The sequence below is a fragment of the Odontesthes bonariensis genome, chromosome 18, assembly GCF_027942865.1.
Source record: "Odontesthes bonariensis isolate fOdoBon6 chromosome 18, fOdoBon6.hap1, whole genome shotgun sequence".
In the NCBI taxonomy this organism is placed as follows: Eukaryota; Metazoa; Chordata; class Actinopteri; order Atheriniformes; family Atherinopsidae; genus Odontesthes; species Odontesthes bonariensis.
This window is the reverse complement of record NC_134523.1, coordinates 22,680,358-22,701,103: the sequence shown is the minus strand read 5'-3', so window position 1 is coordinate 22,701,103 and position 20,746 is coordinate 22,680,358. Positions and strand designations below refer to the sequence as shown.

The following is a 20,746-nucleotide window of genomic DNA, read 5'->3' as shown; positions in this document are numbered from 1 at the left end:
GAAGGAGAAGAATTTTATTCTGAATTTAACAGGGAGCCAATGAAGAGAAGCTAAAACTGGAGAAACTCCTGCTAGTTCTCATCAAAACTCTGGCTGCAGCATTGTGAATGAGATGGAGGCTTTTCAGTGATTTTTTTTTTGGACAGCCCAATAATGAAGAACAGTAGTCCAATCTTGAAGTAACAAATGCATGGACCAGTTTTTCTGCATCATTCTGATTCAAGATGTTCCTAATTTTGGCAATATTACGTAGGCTTACCAACTCTTGCTCACTTTTGAAAACCCAAATTTAAGTTTCATGCTCTGTTTTGAGAATGATATTATAATACAGTGGTTATTTCAGTTAATTTTCTTTAGCATTCATAAAATCTACATTCATACAAAAGCTACAAACCAATATTCACTCCGTGGCAATTTCACAAGTTTTTCTAAAACAAATTCAAAGCCAAAAATCATTTAAGGCAATTCTTTTTTTTTTTTTTTCCATTCCTTGTTGGGGGTGGAGGTGTTAAAGCGTTTCAGCCAGTGATAGTGTGTATAGTCTTCTTTGGCTGCTTAAAAAACTGATTTTATGCCATTGCTGTGCCTTTGATTAATTTCTTTCAGTTCACTTGAAACAAGTCCCTTTTCAAGAGTTTTTATAAAGGTATAACCTCAATAAAGATTTGGATAACCTTGTTATAATTGCTGACAGGTCAAAAATATGTATTTTATTTGTTACAATACTTATGAATAAAATTAACAAATTGTTCATAAATCTGGTTCTAGTTTTAAATGTATAGATTTTGTTTATCTATTTATCAAGCAACATTGCCAGTATACTCTAAGGAAACCACACAAGTGAGAGATTAATACTGCATACTTGGACCGCATATGACATTTCTGTATTTCGGCTTCTCTGTGCATCATCTTTATACTTCCAAAATAAAAATTGTTATTCCCTTACATGGCCATAGGTAAACTCTAGCTTATGGCTTTGCCATAGATTTGTGCACCCAAAAACCTTTTACCCTCACAGTGATTCCAATGAAGGAGGCATATGTTTATCTGGGAAGGCCTTTCTTGACATAAAGTAGCTAACAGCCATAGCATGTAGTTTCTACTCTAAGTCAAGTTTCTACTTAACCCTATTTTGACCCCTACCATACATGAAAAAATCCATATAAAGCTAAAATTGTAAGCATTTATTTAATCATATGAGACAGTTACATTTGTGCTCTGATACTACACAATTCTTTTCTTCACAACAACATAGACCAGAGGTCTTCATGGTTTTTATACCTAAGACATCACCCTCTTGCTCCTTTGAAACTGGACTTAATTGCACACTACTGGGACCTGTCAATCACAATTTTGCCCCAACCAAAGACGTACCCTGTTTTGGTGTGTGTTTTTTATCTTAAGTGGGACACTTTTTTTAGCATGAACAATGTTCATTTATTATGTGGAAATATCCCACACCTCCCCTTTTTGCTTTACTACATGGAATCAAATTGGATTTTTCGGGCTGTGATTGTATCATTTGAATCATTTGATTAACACAACATGCCTACAACACCGATATAACATTTTTGGAATTGTGAAAATAGTACACTTTCAATTGTGCCTTCAATTCTGACTAATCTTCTAGTCCCTAGTGGTGAAAAACATGCCGCCACCACCATGCTTCACTGTGTGGATGGTGTTCTTAGGGTGAAGAGAGATGTTGGGTTAGCATCATGCATGAAGATGTTCAGATTTAGTCTGACCAGAATATTTAATTTGTAACAATTTTAGAAAGTACCGGTTGTTTTTATGATATTTTTCTTTAAGCAATAGGTTTTCTTTCATGCTAGTTGTTCATCGAGGGCCATCTTTGTTGAGTCTATGGCTTCAAATGGTCCAACAGACAGACCCACCAATCTTGCTGTGGAACTTTGCGGCTCTTTCGGAGTTTCCCTTGTTTGCCTCTTCGTTACATTTAGGCGGATTAATGCTTTTCCTGTCTGGTCATTAGTCTTGGCGAGTTTGTTGAGGTTGCATATTTTTTTCTTTTTTAATTTCATTCTTAATTTCAAAAATTGATTTTATGGTGCTCTGTGGGATATTTAGTTTTTTTGCAACTACTCTCCAATTTGTCTTTCCACAGAAATGTATTTCTAACTTGTTTAAAGAGCTTCTTGGTCCCCATTATGCTGCCTGTTGGGTGTCCTTTGCTTCGTGATGTTGCAGAGTCAGATGATAATTCAGAGTTTCAAAGCAAGCCATTTTTTCCCTTAATTTCACAATTTTTTTGTGTGCGCTTTTTTGTGTGGAAAGTGTACTTTCCATCGTATAAAGCCCCAAATCTATACATTTCAGCCATAACATGTAGTTTCTACTCTAAGTCTGAATTCCATATTCTATTGAAGAGGAAATTAAACTTGTGATCTGGATTATAAATTCACTTAGAAAGTATTTACTGCGCTGAGAAATCAAGTGAGATTCGTAAGTGTCTGTACAGTCTAGCTTCTGCCGGTCAGATAGAATGCAGGTTAAAGATACTTCCGCATGAACCTCATTTTAAGACCCAGAAGCTGCATCCATTCATGCATCCATCCAAAAGGGGATTGCTTATTATATTGGTGTTAGGCTGTGATATGTGTCCTATCCTGTGTTAGCCTGTGATATGTGTCTTAAAATATCTACAACAGGTGGCTTTAATCTCTGATCGTCCTTGGTTCTAAAAATGTCATATTTAGGGTCTTCCTTTGGATCACGTTTTGATCTATGCATGTCATGTTTTTCACATGTAGTGAAACCTGTCACACTTTACAGTACTTCAGTCTAGTACTGCCAAAGACAAACATCAGAGTTCACTATTTTTCTTGAGGTTTCTGTTTAGTAAAAGTATGGTACAATTCATTTAAAAAAAAATAAATAAATAAAAAACACAACAGCGCTATTGTTTTCATTGGTATTTTCCAGATGGTTATTTGGCCTCAGAGGTATCTGTAGGTTTGCTGTTGATGAGAAACAAATTGGAATCTCCTGCCGCGTTGCTGCAGATGCCTCTTGTATGGATTCTGGGTGCCCCGTGGTTTTGGTAACAGCTTGTGTGAGGAAAAAAAAATTGCTAATGCTAAACTTGACCCTATGTCAGTGCTGATGGGGATTTTTCTCTTCAGGATGATTTTGCTTGCCGAAATGTAGGCTGTAAGTTCAAGCAGGAAAGCAGCTGTTCTTCTGACATGCCCTTGAGCAAGGCGTCGAATCCATACTTGATCTTTCTGCTCTGGAAAATCTGCTTCGTGCATATTCCAAGCATGAAACAGTGCTAAGTCTTGTGATGAAGCCATCACACCAGCAGGAAGAAAGTTGGACGGGTGAAACATGCCGACACTGTGACCACAGCACAAATGACTCAGAAGTCTGTCATCTCTCTGGTGAATGTTCATTCCTCATCCTCTATATGCACTTCTGTATGTCCACTACATCAACACACGTGTTTTAGCATGTCGAACATCCATGCTCCTCTGCACACCACTGGAATTCACACACTTTTTTAATCTCAGCAAAATCCTCTCAGCTGTTACATCCATCCCTTTACTCCCCCAACAGACACACATACATGCACACTCGTCAGCTCCACCATAGACTTTGGAATTCACTGTTGCCATGGCAATGGACTTGAGCACGCTCTCTCGCATCGCCTGTTCTTTTCTTTTGCTTTATCTCTCTCTCTGTGGAGGCAAACCAGCTTGGCTTGTTTGACATAGGGCTTGTTTTTGCCGTTGGCATCAGGTTTTGGATGTTCGTTCATTTCACTTCTTTTTAATACTATCTTTCTACAAAAAACATGTTTGCATGGGAGACGCTTTATTATAGAAGCATCTTCTGGTTTCAAGACTCATGTCACGTTCGTTAATCGAATTCCCCGCCCACCTCACCTCACTCTTCATCTCTTCTTTGCATCTCCTTCTTCCAGACTGAGTTCTCTTTCGTTCATCTTCCCTGTCCTTTGCGTCTGTCCCTCTCTTTCTGTCCTTTCTCTCTCTCATCTGCTATTTATCCCCCACCTCCTCACTACCACCTCTTTCTTGCTTCTCTCAGTTGCTAAGATGACTGCCGTGACAATTCAGTGAGAGGAGAGGACGCTGAGTGAAGTATCCACCACTTGCTGAGAAGGAGTGCTCAAGGTAAAAAAAAAAAAAGAAAAAGAGGGACAAAAGGAAAAAGACAAGGAGGAACAGGAAGTCAGAAGAGGTTAAGAAGAGAGGAAGTGGCAGAGAATCAAGAAAAGGAGAAGGGGCAAGAAAGCGAAGGGTAACGGTGGATGGAGGCGGCTCGGACCGGGACTACGGAGCGCTCTTCACTGACGAAGAAGAAGAAGAACAACAACACCAGAGGGGAGAGGACATGGAGACGAAAGGGAGAAACATGCCCTCAGGTAACATGCTCACACAGCAATGTGATTGTGCTCTGACACACGCAAACAACCTGCTACATACGTGGATTCATATATGATTGCGTTCACATACATGACTCATACTGTATGCTTATGTAAATTCAAGAACTATTTTCAAATGCGCAAACAAGCATACATGAATACAGTCATGCCACTCCTACACACACACACACGGACGTGCACAGTAGTGTGGTGTAGAGTGCAGATGTGGACAGATGTCTGGATTCAGAGGGCAACTGAATGATTGATATGCGCAGGCATTGGTGTAAACGAACTAAATGTTGGGTCATATTTGATAAGATATGGCTGAAAGGACTGCTGACATTTGAGGAGTTCAGGGAAAATAATCCACTTCTTATGTGGATTAAATCATTTAATTCATGTTGTATTTACATGCACTCATTTTCAGTAGTATAAACCAGCTTTCATTGATCAAAACATATTTATTCTTTTAAAAGGTTAGCCAACCAGGATCAAGTACAGTTAGAATATGATGGATCGTATCCTCTTTTGTGGTCCTTACTGAGAGCAACATAATTTAGTTTTTGTCATTACAAAGATTTCCAATAGTAAACTAATAAAAAAGCTATAACATAAACCATATTTTGTTTAAACTGACTCTGTTTTAGGAGCTTCCATGTAACTGCAAAGTTTACTTAACTCTTTCTTTTTTGCTTCTAAGATATTTCAAATAAAAAGAGTGTATGATTGAAATGATTCAGTATATGGACATCCTCAAAAAAACTTTAAACCAAAGGTTTTTGGCAGATAAGCAACAGTTTATTTCAGTGTAAAACATCCTTAACCAAATTCAATATAACTGTGAAGACATATATTATTTGGACTGTGCTTAATAAGAACCTTTTAAAGGTCATCTAGTAAAAAATGTTCCTGGCGCAGTGCGAAAATAGAGGAAGCCTGTTGCTGTCATCTTGCCATGTTTCATGTCACTTCAGCCTGAAACAGGTTGATTAAAACAGGGAAAATTTTATGTGACAAATTGTAAAGTTGAAGTATTTTTCATTCAACATTTTATTTTTGTCTTTACAAAGTATTTGATTAAATAATAATATTTTTTTCATATGTGTTTTCATTCAAAAGGTTTTATGTATTGTTTTAAGCCTGGGCACCAAATAAGTTCAGAACAATTCAATCATTTTCTTCGATTTTAAATTGAACTATGCACAATGATACTTGGTATACATGATATCTTATCTCAAATATATTTGAGTTAGAATAAGTTTAGGTTTTGGGGTGTTTTTATTCTCCATTAATTATTGTAAACACTAAAAAAAAAACATTTTACAGATGCAGGTGGCAGTTCTGATAAGCAAGTTTGAAAAAGTCTCCCAAGCACCTTGGAAAAAACTTGAAAGATTTTTTTTCCAACTACAACACTCAAAGCTTGTCATCAATGTTTGTCCTCACATCCTAAATGTTGTAGGATCACAATCCATGGTTGTAAATTGTGAGATGGTTCCTTATCCCTTGGCTTTTGTTTCCTGTAGAGCAGCATTCGTGGGACGTCGTGAGAATCGAATACTTTTGTAAATCTGTAGCCACGTATTGCAAACATGTTGACCTAAGATAAATTCTGATCCTTTGCTGTCGTCTGAGAGCACAGAAGAAAAATAAGGAAGTGCAAGTTTGATGGTAAAATAGAAAAGTGCAGTGACAAAAATAAAATAAAAGTCTCAAATTAGTGATCTCTTGCATGTCATGCAGAATTAGAAAAGATAAAGAAGCACACACACACAAAAAATCTCACAAACATGCATTCATTTCTTAATTCTCCTCCATTTGATTGGTGTTATGTTACCACTTAGTGCTGTAATGTCTCCCTGCAGTCTCTTTGGGACTTCCCTTATACGTATTCCATCAGGTAGGTAATTTTCAGGGTCAACGTATCACTCCATCCTAGTCTGGCAATTGTTGCCATGGAAACACCCAGAGAGGGCATCTGAATTAGCCAAATAGTTGAAAAGCACACAGTGAGATTTATATTTTCTTTGTAATTAATCATTTACATTAACCGTCCATTTGAGATTGCATGAACTGAAATGACAGTACAGGATTTTTTTTTTCTAAACACAAAATTACTTTTCATGCCAGCATTGGCTTGGAATGGTTGGAATAACTAAGTGGAGTCATCTCCACTTTCATTTATGCTTTCTGAAGCGCAACAGTTGCATCTCAATTTTCCTCTTGTCGTCCTACTCACTGTTTACCTCTTAGTACAGACTTATGTCTCCTTTCTCTTCTCTACTCTTCACCCTTCTCTCCCTATATCATCAACCACTCATCTCATCTCCAGATCATCTTCATTTTTTTTCACAAGAACCTCTTTCTTTTCTTCCCCCTCTGTTGCCCTTTGTTGTTGTGGAAAATATCCCTGTCTCCTCCACATTTTCTTACAATTGACACATTCGTATTGCAAGCCTCTCAGTATGTTCCAATTTCTAGAGAAATCAATTAAATGGGATCCTTTTAACTCACCATTTGCATAACCAGAAAATTTGACTCCTGATATGTAAAATATGTTTTAAATCAAAGCTCTACCCAAGACAAACTAGCACAAGGTACTCAGTGGAATTCACAAAATAGATATAGAATAAAATAGAATAGAAAAATACTTTATTCATCCCCTAGTGGGGGAAATTCGAATTAGTCAGGTAGTTCAAAATTTTTTAAATATTTACAATGATCGTATATCAGACAACAACAACAACAACAACAACAACAACAACAACAACAACAACAATAATAATACTAATACTACTACTGCTAATAATGTTAAATTACTAAATAAATTAATTAAAAAGATAATAAATAAATAAATAAATGTGAGAAGAACATGTCAGCACTCACTGTTAAAAAGCCTATTGGCTGTGGGGACAAAGGACCTGCTGAACCTCTCAGTCCTGCAGTGCAAAGAGATAAGCCTCTCATATATACACATTTATGAGATATACACATGTACAATAATGTTTGTAGTAAAAAAAAACTGAAATATCAGAACCAAAACCTAAATCTAAACAAAGGATAAGATCATATGACTATGAAATTTTACAGATGTGTCTGCCTCCAATTTCTTTAAAATTGGCTTGAATTGAGTTAGAGCATTTCCCTAAGATAAATGTGGTTGTGCAACCATTCCGGAGAAAACCAACTAAATTGTGTGCGAATACATTTCCAGATTTAATTTAATTGCCTTCCCCATAAATTTTGGTCCATTTGTACCCCCCCTGTTACATTATCTGCAGTTTTATAATGGTTGAATGCTGCCCACGTGCTGTGTTTTGATGAAAGGCTGCTCCAGCACGCTCAGACGAAATGCAGTGCAAAGAGTCAGCCCTATTAGCAGATCCCACCACTCATGTGCAATGCCCTCGATCGGGGACAGTAGTTCTACAACACATAGATATTTGTCAGTTCAATACACAATTTGTAGGAGAAATGCATCTGTCTGCTCACTACTGTCTAACTTCATGACAACATCATAAGCATTGAAGCAGAACTGATCAAACCAGACAACCGAGTGGGTGAGTAAAGATGGTGGCAATCCAGACAGAACTCCTGCTGGACTTCACTGAGGTTTATAAGTTATGAAACACAATGCCCTTCAAGACCACTTATTCAGATCCTGTACTAAAGCTTTTTTGCCACAGGGTGGAAATTTACCAAAAAAGCAATTAGCATAGTTTGAACTAGAGCATAACTGAGTGCATTGATCAAATCTATGTCCCACAAACAGATGGTTTTATTGCCTGTGTTTGTGTCAGAAATTAGTTTCCTTCCTCGTCCTGCGATGGTTTGGTGCGAGCGAGGCATCCAGGTGCTGCTGACCACCATGGGAGCATTCGCGGCTTTTGCCCTCATGACAGTGGCCATTGGTACGGATTACTGGCTCTACGCCCGGGCCTTCATCTGCAATAGCACGGCTAACTCATCACAGGAAGACTCCAACAATAAGGACAAGAAAGACCCCGGGGCTCTCACCCACTCCGGCCTCTGGAGGATCTGCTGCCTGGAAGGTACAGCTGGTGGAGCGTGTGCATACATGTTTGTGTGTTTAAGTCCAAGAAAATTAGTGTGTTGGGTGTTGAATGTGCATGTGCTTTCTCGTGTATTTGTCACTGGGATCTTGTTAAGATTAGTGTGCTCATCATTGTAATAAGACCCGACATATGTAGGTGTTCGCTCTACTGTCGCTTCACAATTTTCTTAACAAATTGACAATTTAGGTTCAGGAGGAATTATTTCTTGCAGCTGCCTCATATTATTGCTGCCACATAATCTGCTGCCGGTTAGATTTGCAATTACATAAATAGAATAGCAGATTTGTCTCCCATATGTACCATGGCTCAGAAAACCAAGTGAATGAAAGATTGTTTTTTTTTTTAATTAAGGAAAAAAACATTTTTGATAGATGGCACATTTGGTCCAGACTGGGTTGATTGAGTTTAGGTTCTTCAGCTTATTTATGTTGAAGATCTTTTGTTGTTTCACCTGTAGTTTGTTGCATGTTGTATGATGCCAGAAGACCAGTCAAAATTTAAGAGGGGATGAAATGACCAATGAGTAAAATGCTCCCCTTTGTTAACCAACAAATCCCAATCCTCACCCCCTCCGTGCGTCAGTAGAAGAGAAAATGCAGGGCAGATTAATTAAATTTAATGTGTTGATTATTCGTACAAACCTGATCTGACAAGGTTTGTAAAAACATACAAATGTACAATGATCCAATGGCCTAGTTTCCCTGCTCAGCAGTATCAGTGGCCAAACTGCGCTGTATTATGATAAATCCATGGCGCTCTCTGTGGTGCTGAAGAAGCAGGTGGATTTGCAATTACATATTTTTCCATTCTGATCATCTTATCACTCCTGCTGATGGATAATAATTCACCTACTGCAAATGCCCGTCTTGTCAGCTCTGTCATCACTCTAATATTTGCCTGATAATTTATAATCAGAAGGTGCATTTCTCTCTATTTTACCACCAACAGCATTCCTTTGTTGATTCTTTCAGTATTCTAATCCAGTCCCAGATCATTGCTGATAAACAACAGTTGATGTTGTTATTTACTGCACGAAACACAGTGGGGCATTTCATTTAGTAACAGTGTGGATGAATTGTTTTAGCCTCTCAATACAGTGTACCTACAGGGGCCTCAAAATTATATGCCACACGGGGAAGAAGAGGAACAAATTGAAAAAGAAAACACGATGGTCTCACTCTAAATTCACAACAGAGTTCATCTGCAATGTCAAAGCAGAATGAATTTCCACTGACGTACAGCATACTGGCACCCCTCAAACATCCAAATGTGGATTTGTCTTGTGGTTCATAAGGCAAATGCTATATTGTATAAACAGTATTCTGTTTGTTCAAATTTTGGCTCTGTAGCTACTTGGTTAGGTTTATATTAAAATGTTTGGTTAGAATACATCACTTTGATAACATTGACCATACTGGAAAGCGTCTCTATTTTCTTGGTTTATTGGTGTGTATTTGACACATTTATTGACCTCAGTCCAATGAAATTTTCTCGGCTAAGCTTGATATTGTTATACAGTGGTCTGAATTCACCAAGTCAGGCAAATGTGTGTGCTTAAAAATCATAAACGGTGCAGATGGGAGTTCTGAAGCTGTACTGTTCTACAAACACAGGCGCAACCAGCTCATTTAAAAAAAATGACCAAGGCAGTCAACACATAACACAATGCAAATTAGAAAAGAGTTTCAAACAAGCAGGCCGCCTTAGAATCAGGAGCCGGCCATTTATAACCTCAAAGGAACAGCCTGTTGTAAAACAAGCCATGTGAGCACATACCTGTTTTTTTATTTTTATTTTATAAATGTGCTCTCTGACTTGGAATAAAACAGCTGTTTAGCAGGTTTATCTTTATATATGTACTTCTCCGTGAGTTTTATAAGACTTCATTATTCAGTTTACCTACATTTAAATGTGTTATTCTCTTTTATTATTCAGTGTCTGACAGTCCACACCAAAGCCTACCATGATCCTAAATAACAGTAATAAGTGAAGTCTTTTGAACTTAGCTCACAGCCAGGTGTCTCTGCCGGCCTTTGGTACATCTGTAAACAGCTACTACTATCACAGAAAATGAAGCCAAGTGAAAACTACTCTGCGCTAATGAACAGCACCGGTATGATTGTTTACCATAACATCCTGGCAGTTTATGCTAAAGGATCTGATGCAACGGTTGTTGCATGGCTCCTTCTTGTTGGGCATATTAGTTTTCCTTCAGTCTTTTGAGAATAGATAAAGAACAATGTTGCTTGGCGGTCATTTTTTAACACTAAGTAAATTTACCTGAATGGTGAATTGTTTCATTCAATTCAGTTCAGCTGTTATATATAGCGCCAATTCCCAATAATAGTGATTTCAGGGCCGAGAAAATAGAAAGTCCAATTGAATGCACTCCCATTCAATCCAGGTATAATCCACTTAATTCCAATTTACTTCAGTGGAGTCTAGTTCACTCTGTTAGTATTTCTAGGATACAAATTCATAAAAAGGTTGAGTAGCTAAAAACCAACAATATGAGACCTCAGGCAGAACCAGAGTTAGGAAGGGCGTCCATCTTCCTCAACTGGTTGGGGGTGGAAGGACAGGAAAGCAGCACAAACAAAAAAACACCAGACCTGGTATACCTGCTATTGGAAAAGAGAAAAGAAAAACACACCTTACACACCATGCCAAGTGGAAAATTTAGAATATGCTTATTTTTGGTGGTCTGTATGACTCATTCCAATACTCTCCTTTACAAATTTTGCACTTCAGAAGGGAAACTAGCATTATTATAGGACCAGGAAATGTGCAACAGGACCAGGAACAAAGATAACTGGGTCCATGCCTTTCAACTACTAACTTAAGTTTGGGCCTCATTAGTAAATGTTACCAGAAATTTGATCTAATGCCAAAATAGGGTTTGTGCCACACAAAATGCAATAGTAAATCTGTCCCCAGTAGGTCCTGGTACAGTGTAAGTGACAAGTCAGGAGAAAGAACAAGTTGAATAAGCAGAATATTAGACTATGTGTTCATCAAATCAAATCAAATCAAATTTATTTGTATAGCACATTTCATGTACAAACAGTTCAAAGTGCTTTACATAAAATAAAAGCATTGCAGCAGGGAGTGCAAGAAGCATTAAAAATACATAAAATAATATAAAGAGAAACAAATAAAATCATTTAAATGAATTTAAAATCAGGCAACAGTCGAGATAAGTTAAAAGATATTTCATGCATAGACACATGAGAAAAGAAATGTTTTTAACCTGGATTTAAAAATGTCCACATTCATGATAAACATTGTAAATCATGTGTCACTCTCACTTCCATATGATCATTTCTAGTGCTCGACAAAAATATATACAAAGCAATCAAAGAACATAAAGTCCACACACTAGAAATAATGCTCCCCAGGACATGTATTCAATTATTGAATTACAACTTCATGTGAAGTGGTGATCTAATAAATATCTTAGTAAGTAAGTAAGTAAGTAAGTAATATTTATTTATATAGCACCTTTCTCAGACAATGAAGGTCACAAAGTGCTTCACAAGAAGTGCACGTAAAATACAATAAAAGTCGACAATAAAAACATACAGTTATTAAAAAAAATAATAATAATAAAAAATAAAAATAAAAATAAAAAATAAAAAAAAATAAAAAATAAAAAATAAAACAAAGAAAGTGGTCATAAAAACAACCAACACACTGCTGTGGTTAAAAGGCTTGACGACACAGATGGGTTTTAAGTCCACTCTTGAAAGCATCCACTGTATCAAGCGAACGTAATGAGAGTGGAAGATCATTCCAGAGCCGCGGAGCGACGGCCTGGAAGGAGCGATCTCCTCGGGTCTTAAAACGAGTACGAGGGACCAGGAGAAGATTTTGGTCCTCTGACCTCAGCCTTCGCGAGGGAGTGTACGGACACAAAAGGGCTCTAATGTAGGAAGGAGCCTGACCATGGAGAGCTCTGAAAGTCATCACCAGGATTTTAAAATTAAAACGAAAAGCCACTGGAAGCCAATGAAGGGACTTAAGAATGGGAGTGATATGGGCCCTTCTGTTTGTGCGGGTCAGTAACCTCGCTGCAGAATTTTGGACATGCTGCAAACGAGACAGCTCCTTTTTGTTTAGACATGAAAACAGGCTGTTGCAATAGTCTAAACGAGAAGACACGAACGCATGGATTATCAACTCCAGATCATTCTTGGAAACAAAACTTCTAAGTTTTGAGATATTCCTGAGCTGATAAAAACAGTTTCTTGTCAGCTGCTTTGTATGATGCTCCAGTGACATCTCTCTGTCAAAGATAATGCCCAGATTTCTAAGGCTTGATTTAGCAGACAAGCTCAGATCACCCAAGTATTGCTTGATTCCTGGGATTTCATTGTCAGGGGCAATAACCAGCACCTCAGTCTTTTCGGAGTTTAACTGCAGAGAGTTTGCGCCGAGCCATTGTTTTACTCTCACAAGGCAATTCATTAATGAGTTCAGTTTGTGGATCTCAGAGGACTTAAAAGAGCAGTATAGCTGGATATCATCTGCAAAGAGATGATAAGAAACACCAGCAAACTCCTGGAGAATTTTACCCAAGGGAAGGACGTAGAGCACAAATAAAATTGGTCCCAAAACAGAACCCTGGGGCACTCCACACAGCAAATCTGCAGAGTCCGAAGTGAACTGGTTTGCAGAGACGCTAAAGGTCCTACTCGACAAATATGAGGTGAACCATGCTAGTACAGGACCAGACAGACCAACCAGGTCACGCAGTCTTGTTAACAAGATTTCATGGTCAATGGTATCAAATGCCGAAGAGAGATCCAGATCTTAGCGGGGAAAGTAACATAATCATGAGACAATGTGGTCATGTCAGAAAATATTTTGTAGTTTTTAGCTCAAAACACAAATGAACTACATTCCAGCAGAGGAGCACGGCCACATAGAGCTTGACTTTTGATTAACATCTATTTAGTAACTCTTAACTCTTTACTAATGTTTACAGCTCAGGACTGTCTTGCTCTTATTATCTCGCGTTGTTTTACTCTGTTCATGAATTCATCTGTATTGTTCTTGCATCTCTGGGCTTCCTTCTTATTCTCCTTCGCTGTCTTTTCCCTCTCACTCTGTTTTAATTCCCTCGCCTTTTATCTGTCTTCATCCATATGTTTTACCCATCCACATCACTGTTTTTTAGCCCCTAACCATTTCAAAATGTCCTTTTCAGAAGAGTTGGCTGTTTTCGCATATGTTTTCACTTTCCTCCCCTTCACTGCCACTCTGCCTAATTTTACTCTTGTGAACCCTCTTTTACAGTTTTCGCCATCCTATGTTCTACCTGTCTTCCTCTTTTCCCAGCCTGCTCTCACTTCAGAATCATCATATAATGTACTGACATTTTGTCAGCACCCCTACATGTAGCCAGTCAAGCCAGAGGGACACCTTTAGCATCAGTTTTCAGCTGTGTGTATTGTGTATCAGAGTCAGTATGCGGTTTGACACATTTGCAGTATTTAAAGTCATGGGAATAAGACCGGGTTGTTTTTCCCTGTAATTTATTTCTATGACCTTCCTCAACCTTTGCTCCTCTTCCTCTCTATCTTATTTCCAGGCTTGAAGAGAGGTGTGTGTTCCCAGATCAATCATTTCCCAGATGATGCAGACTATGACCAAGATTCTGCAGAGTATCTGCTGCGTAAGTATCACACACACACACGCACGCACGCACGCACGCAAACACGTAAAAATGCACAACAAATACGCATGAAATGTATAGAGACATTAGATAACAGTTCACCGGCATACAGTGCACGAAACAACACACACACAACAGTTTCCATCATACACACAGAGAGAGAGAGAGAGACAGAAGGGGAAGGTGGGCAGACATCAATGCATGGATGTCAGATTCGAGCAAAGTGTTCCTGAAGGTGTGTGTAAGTGTGTGTCAGTACACTGTACGTGCGTGTAAAAATGCTCAGGTGCATGAGGTTGGGAGTCTGGGGGTGTACAGAAGGTTTTTTTTTTTTTTTTTCCACAGATGGATTGAAAGAACAGCCCTCACTAATGGATTATTTTCAGTGCAGTATTCAGGTTTCCCATCCTGCCTCTTGTCACAGCAGATTCTGTTCATACAGTCGTGAACCTTTCAGTTTACAAGCCATATGTTATATCTATATGTTACATAAAGATAGCTTTTTATGTGAAGGAGGCCGCAATGGTAACTTGCATCCCCATATATGCATTATTTTAAAACACAGACTTAACCATAAAGCTTCTACAGCACTTTAATTTGCCATAAGGGAACTGTACATTCATTTTAAATCTGCCAATTAGGCATCTAATTTACAAACCAATAAATCTCTTATTTAGTCTTTGACATGTGAAAAAGAGAATAGAATCCCAAATCCACTGGGTCAATAATAACATCTTTTTTAATTTCAAGGCCAAAATTAGTGAATAATTGAACTTTATAATTACAGTGCTATACAATTACAGATGATATGGAAACACTTTTCTCTAATAGCGTAATCAACCTACCGTTTTCAAACAAAGGGGAATAAAATGTGTACTTTATTAAAGGAGATGCTTATTACATGTCTCTCGAGCTGCATGATAAGAGGAAAACATGTGACATTGTCGAATATTGCAATAATGACATGACTTCGGCATAACAAACATAGATACTTCATAATAGGGTGCTAATCTCAGCTGTAACAAAGGCTGCATTCCACTTCTGCCCCTGTACATGCTAGTTAGTTGTAGGACATGCAGTAAAGTGGAATGCAGCCCTTATTAATATACCTGTATTTGACATATTTCACATCAAAATGCCTTTGTGATTGATATTACACATGTTGACATTGTAATAATGTGAATTTGGATTCATCCCTTCTTGGCACATTACTATGTTATCGGAGCACCTAAAAGGTTCAGATAATCACTGCAAATCAATTCCTTAAACATTATGTCAAAGAGGCTAAACTCCCGCACGCAGACACTTTGTGTCCCGTGAAAAAGACATTCTGAGGATCATTTTGCAATCCCTGTTTGACGTGTCAGACAGAAGCCTTTGTGAATACGTTTATCACGTGCTTATGCCTGAGCTTTTCAGCATTTCAATTCTCTATAATGTCTCCCTGCTACTGCTGATTGTTTGAGGTGTCCTAAGAGGGATACGTTATGATACCTTTGCAACAAAAATTAATACCCAAAGCTGATTGGCAGATGTAACAGAAGTAATTAATGTATGTTTTTAATTTAGTAGTTGATGAGATTGAACGATTAAATTATTTCCTCCAGATTTTCGAGACATCACTTACTAAATAATGTGTTGGAAATATATAAACAGATGGCTGCTGTTTAACAGCGAAGTTGTAGTGTCAGCTATAACAAGTCTTGGTAACACTTTTTCCCAGGAGTGTCACAAGGCTATAAATTTTGCAGAGTCAGGTTGTGTTGAAGCTCAAAAAAAACGACAGTATGTATGTTAATTGTACCACTGGGAAATGTGACTCTGAAAAGATGATGTTTCTGCTGTCATTTGCAGGTGTGGTGAGAGCTTCCAGCATCTTCCCCATCCTCAGCGCCATATTGCTTTTGCTGGGCGGAGTGTGTGTCGCTTCCAGCGGTTTTTACAAGAGCAAAAGGAACATTATACTTGGTGGAGGGATTCTTTTTGTAGCAGCAGGTATGTGTACAGGTTTAATGTGGTTTTGGCAGGGATGTGTATTTTCATGCAGTTTCTACATTTTTTCAAATTAAATCCCAAACTTTATCATTTCCTGTTAGCTTTGGTATGTTGACCTTGACAGTTATTGCCAACTCAAACGTTTTCCTTTGTCCATCTAGTATTTTATTTCACTACAAACTAAAAGGAAATATTGCTTTTTCATTATTTGACTTTTAAATATATATATATATATATAGGCATAACAGTAAGTTATGGACGACTTACAGATTGACATTCAAACTATGCCTGCCACTTTTATGTATAAGAAGGTGTACTTTCAGTGTCTATGCCAACAAAACTATCTCTGAATCTGTTAATTTGAATCAGAGGAGAACTTAAAAGTGTATATTTCTCCAGGCCTCAGCAACATCATTGGAGTTATCGTGTACATCTCAGCAGCACTGAGTGACATCTCCCCCAAGAAAGACGAGGATAAGAAGTGGCACTACTCCTACGGCTGGTCTTTTTATTTTGGTGGCCTGTCCTTTATCCTTGCTGAGATGGTTGGTGTCCTTGCTGTTAACATCTACATTGAGAAGAACAAGGAGCTGCGTTGCCGATCTCGCACCGACCTCTTCAAGAGCACGACGCACACGATGCTCCGTCTGCCCAGCTATCGATTTAGACGACGCTCTCGCTCCAGCTCACGCTCCACTGACCCGCCGCATTCGCAGGAAAACTCACCCATTGGAGCTTCCAAGACCTTCAGCCTGCCGCCATCTGCCCCGCCATTTTCTGTGGCCACTCTGCCTAACCCGCACCATACCAGCAGTGGAGGGAGCGGCGGGGGCGGTGACATCTCCATGTACACCCTATCAAGGGACTCCAAGCTGGGCAGCCTTGGAGGAGGTGCCCCACCGCTCTATGGCACAGTGGACCGTGCAACCCTCTACCAACTCCACAACTACTTCCCAAAAGATTCCAGTGGCAGTGGCGGTGGAGCAGGAGGAGGTGCAGTGATCAGCAGCAGTACACTCCCATCTCACTCCAAGTCCAACTTGGCGGCGGCGGCAGCTGTTGCCCAGAATGCGGCACCACTTAATACCTCCACATCAGTTGCTGCATCTGCCCAGTCAGCCCCTATATCTACAGCTACCATGGAGAGAGACAGGGGCAACGTAGGAACTCTGGACCGGCTGACAGCAAAAAGGGACAGGGATAGTAACTCAGATACACTAAATAGGAAAACTACGCCAGTTTAAATCTAAACCTCAAAGATAAGGAGTTAAGGATAAAGAGAAAGATGTAAAGAAAAAAAATGTAGGGCTGAAAACGTGAGGGCAACATCTCATAAATAATGTTTCTGTCCTTGAGCCTGGAGCGTATCGCTGCCATAGATGCAAACAGTATCATAAACAGTCATAAAACACCTGTTGCTCCGACGCGATGTGCAAGTGCATTACAACTGCCTTAAACACTTTGAAAGCGTGTTTGTTGATAGTGCAGCAGGAAACGTTTCTTTTTTTGAATGATTTCTGAGCCTCTGATAAGTCAAACACAATCATAATAAATACACATAAAATGTGGCTGTAAGCCAGAGTTCTTTCATATTTCTGTCAAAAGAAACAGAATGCCACACATGGGTAAAGTCAACCGAGAACTACGTGTAAAGATGCAAAGTTCAACGGTAGCTACTTAACCTCTAGACCACAGAGAGTAACCTCTGCCATATGTGGCCGAGTGACACACATGCTGCTGTATTTACTTTTTTGTTACAAATAAATACAGTGGCAGTTGAGCATTCAGCACAGTCTAAGTAAGAAAGATTATTCTGTGACTATTTTTTAGATTCTCGCTCTATAAAATATCAACATATGGCAACTACTGTACGGTTAAGTTTTGGAAAAAGGTTTATAAATCAGCCTATGATTTTGTCAGGGTTAGGTCACTGCACCCTCATCTTAAAGTACTCGTAGGATGATGGTTACAGATACTAAAATCAGTAAAAATTAATTGCTGAATACAAAGTATCAGCTGCTCATTAATTATGGTCATCGTGTGTCATCAGGCAGCTTCGGTGAAAGTTAGTGAAATCGCTTGTAAAGAGGGTCTTATGTGCACTCTGTAGCATTTAAAGACCTAAAAATAATTGTAGGGCTCGTATGACTGCTTATGATGTTGATTAGTCACTGAAGGCTCCAAGGCAGCATCAGTTGAGTGTACCTGCTAAGGGCTGAAAATGTAAGCAACGGGGTGGGGGATGAATCCGTTTACACTCAGGGGGCGGCGTTTTAGTTAGAGTAAAAAACTGAAAATTTAAATCCTGCATTGCTCAAGCGTGTAAAATCAGCTTTACTGATCAAAGTACATAAAATCAAACTAGAAATAACATAAAGCACACTTATGATTACTGAAGAATATATAGATATTTTGAGATAATTTCTAGCACACCAATAAAATTTTGAGTGAAGCATATCTTTTGGAGATATTCCAGAAGGGAATATGATTCTGCAAAGTATGCTCTGCATAACATTTTGGACCAAATTTCTTGATGTGTTCAGATTGCTGGACTCTGAATGCACTTCTGAAAACGAATTCAACCCAAACTTGGGCAACGACAAGGTGGAGGAAGAGGGGAAAGAGAAAAGAGCACAAGCTTTCATTCCTCTTCCCTCTATCTCTTTATTAGCTCTAACTATATACTGTTTCACAAACTAGAATAATAAATGTATTATGAAGTATTTTATCAACCCATTCACTTAAACAAAAGCACATAATGTTTGTATGTGGTAATCTTTGAGTTGTCTCTTCATTCTGAGTGATTGATTGTCATCTCTCGGTTACATGAGATTGTAACTCTTTGTATTAATATCATGTTGCTGGTGTTTCCATGATCATAATGGCTATTGCAGGGTATTTATAAATTTTGAAATCTTTTTTCTTTTTGTAATATTTTTATATTCTTTGACTTTTGATTTCATTTCTCTTGCTTATCTACACAACAGTCAGTGGTGTCATGTGGAAAGCATGTGCACAAAAGTGTGAGTGTGTTGATGTGTAAATTTGTTTTTATATCATCTTGGTCATTGTATTTGCCTTCATTTGTACGGGGAGAGTTGACTGAGCGTGCATGCTCTGTTTCAGCAACGCCCTGCCTCAGCCATGCGCATTACACGCTAGGACTAGAAGCTGCCCAGCAAAGACCTCAGTGTCCAGCTGGTTTCTGAGCAGCTCCCCTGGAACAGTGTAACAACTGGGGATCATGTGCCTTGCTCAAGGGCACATCAATATTTGTTCAAATAAAAAAAAAAAAGGGATTCTTTATCGTTGTTCATCCAATTATATTGTTCCACTCATTGTAAAGACATAAATGGGCAACTTTCTGATACACTTTCTTCCCAATGTCACAATCTCTTTAATTGAATGTTAATTTTATAAGTATATTTTCGCTCTGTTTTAAATTCTATTTTCATGTAATTACTCTCTAATTTTCACAACAAAGTTTCCCCTTTAATTGTTTCATTTAAGTTTTATTTGATTATCTCTATAATTATCCTTTATATCTACTTTTTTGCTCTTACTGGTTCCTCTCATTTACTGTAGTCTCCCATTTTTCTGTCTTCATTTCCTTGCATTATAAAGTATTGTTTTACTTTCTGAACATAACCAACGTAGCCTAATAAGCAGTGTTTTTTAATGTTCTAACTAGTGTACAACTGTAGGTGATTGAATTTATATTAATATATTTATTTTGTTGGTGGTATGTATAGATATCCTTAATGTTATATTGTTTCAGAGTTCCAATACCTCTAACTTGGGGCTATAAAGGCTTCATGCCTCCCTGTGACACATGATCAGTAGCCTTAGTGCTGGCCAAGTGAGCTACATTTTGTCTTTGTTGGTGGTTTCAGTGGTTTCTAAGAAGTAAACATCATGTACAACAAAATACATCAAGCTCTTGCTTCTGAAAATGTGCGCATTGTTACTCGATAATTAAACGAACGCTGTCGTTTGTCCTAAACTACCGTAAAGTGCTTGTAAGAACATGGTCGAAATTAGATAGTTTTTCAATTATTTTTTCATTTTTGACTTGTGTGCCAATGCGAAACCCTTTCTAAAGCCACTCTTAGTCACCTGGTTCTCTTCCCAACACTTAGGCTACTAACTAAAGTCAAACCTGAAACTCTTCAAATGGAAAACTGCTATATTTCCACTCAGCAGACTGATACATGTAAAGGACAATAATGACAAAGGGAAGCAATACAATACATTGATCCTCACTGGAAAAGACAAAAAAAATGAAGTTATATATCAAAATATAAATATATAGATGCATTCAATAAAGTTCTCTATGAAAAACTTGCTGTGTCGTGCATTCTATTCTCATACACATTGCATACCAAATTATGAAATGATGGACTTGCATTCATAATCACACTATGAGTTTAATTTGCGAACATCACATCCACTAAAGTCACTTTCATCTTGCATGAACCTTCTTATTGATAAGCATAGTTCTGTCAGAACCACTCTCGTCAAAACGAGACGAGAACAGAGATGAATTTCAGAAGCTTATTCTGAATGCATACAATTTATGTTTGGCGGTAT

At 38.3% G+C, this 20,746-nt stretch overlaps 1 protein-coding gene across 1 annotated transcript; it reads left to right on the top strand.

Moving 5' to 3' along the window:
• The first annotated feature begins 3,692 nt into the window (after window positions 1–3,692).
• LOC142367922 (voltage-dependent calcium channel gamma-4 subunit-like) lies at window positions 3,693–20,497 on the top strand. Its single transcript, XM_075449946.1, has 5 exons — window positions 3,693–4,408; window positions 8,209–8,460; window positions 14,078–14,161; window positions 16,016–16,156; window positions 16,556–20,497. Exons 1-5 carry the CDS (start codon window positions 4,378–4,380, stop codon window positions 17,398–17,400), a joined length of 1,353 nt encoding a protein of 450 aa, XP_075306061.1. The 5' UTR covers window positions 3,693–4,377; the 3' UTR covers window positions 17,401–20,497.
• Window positions 20,498–20,746: the final 249 nt, after the last annotated feature.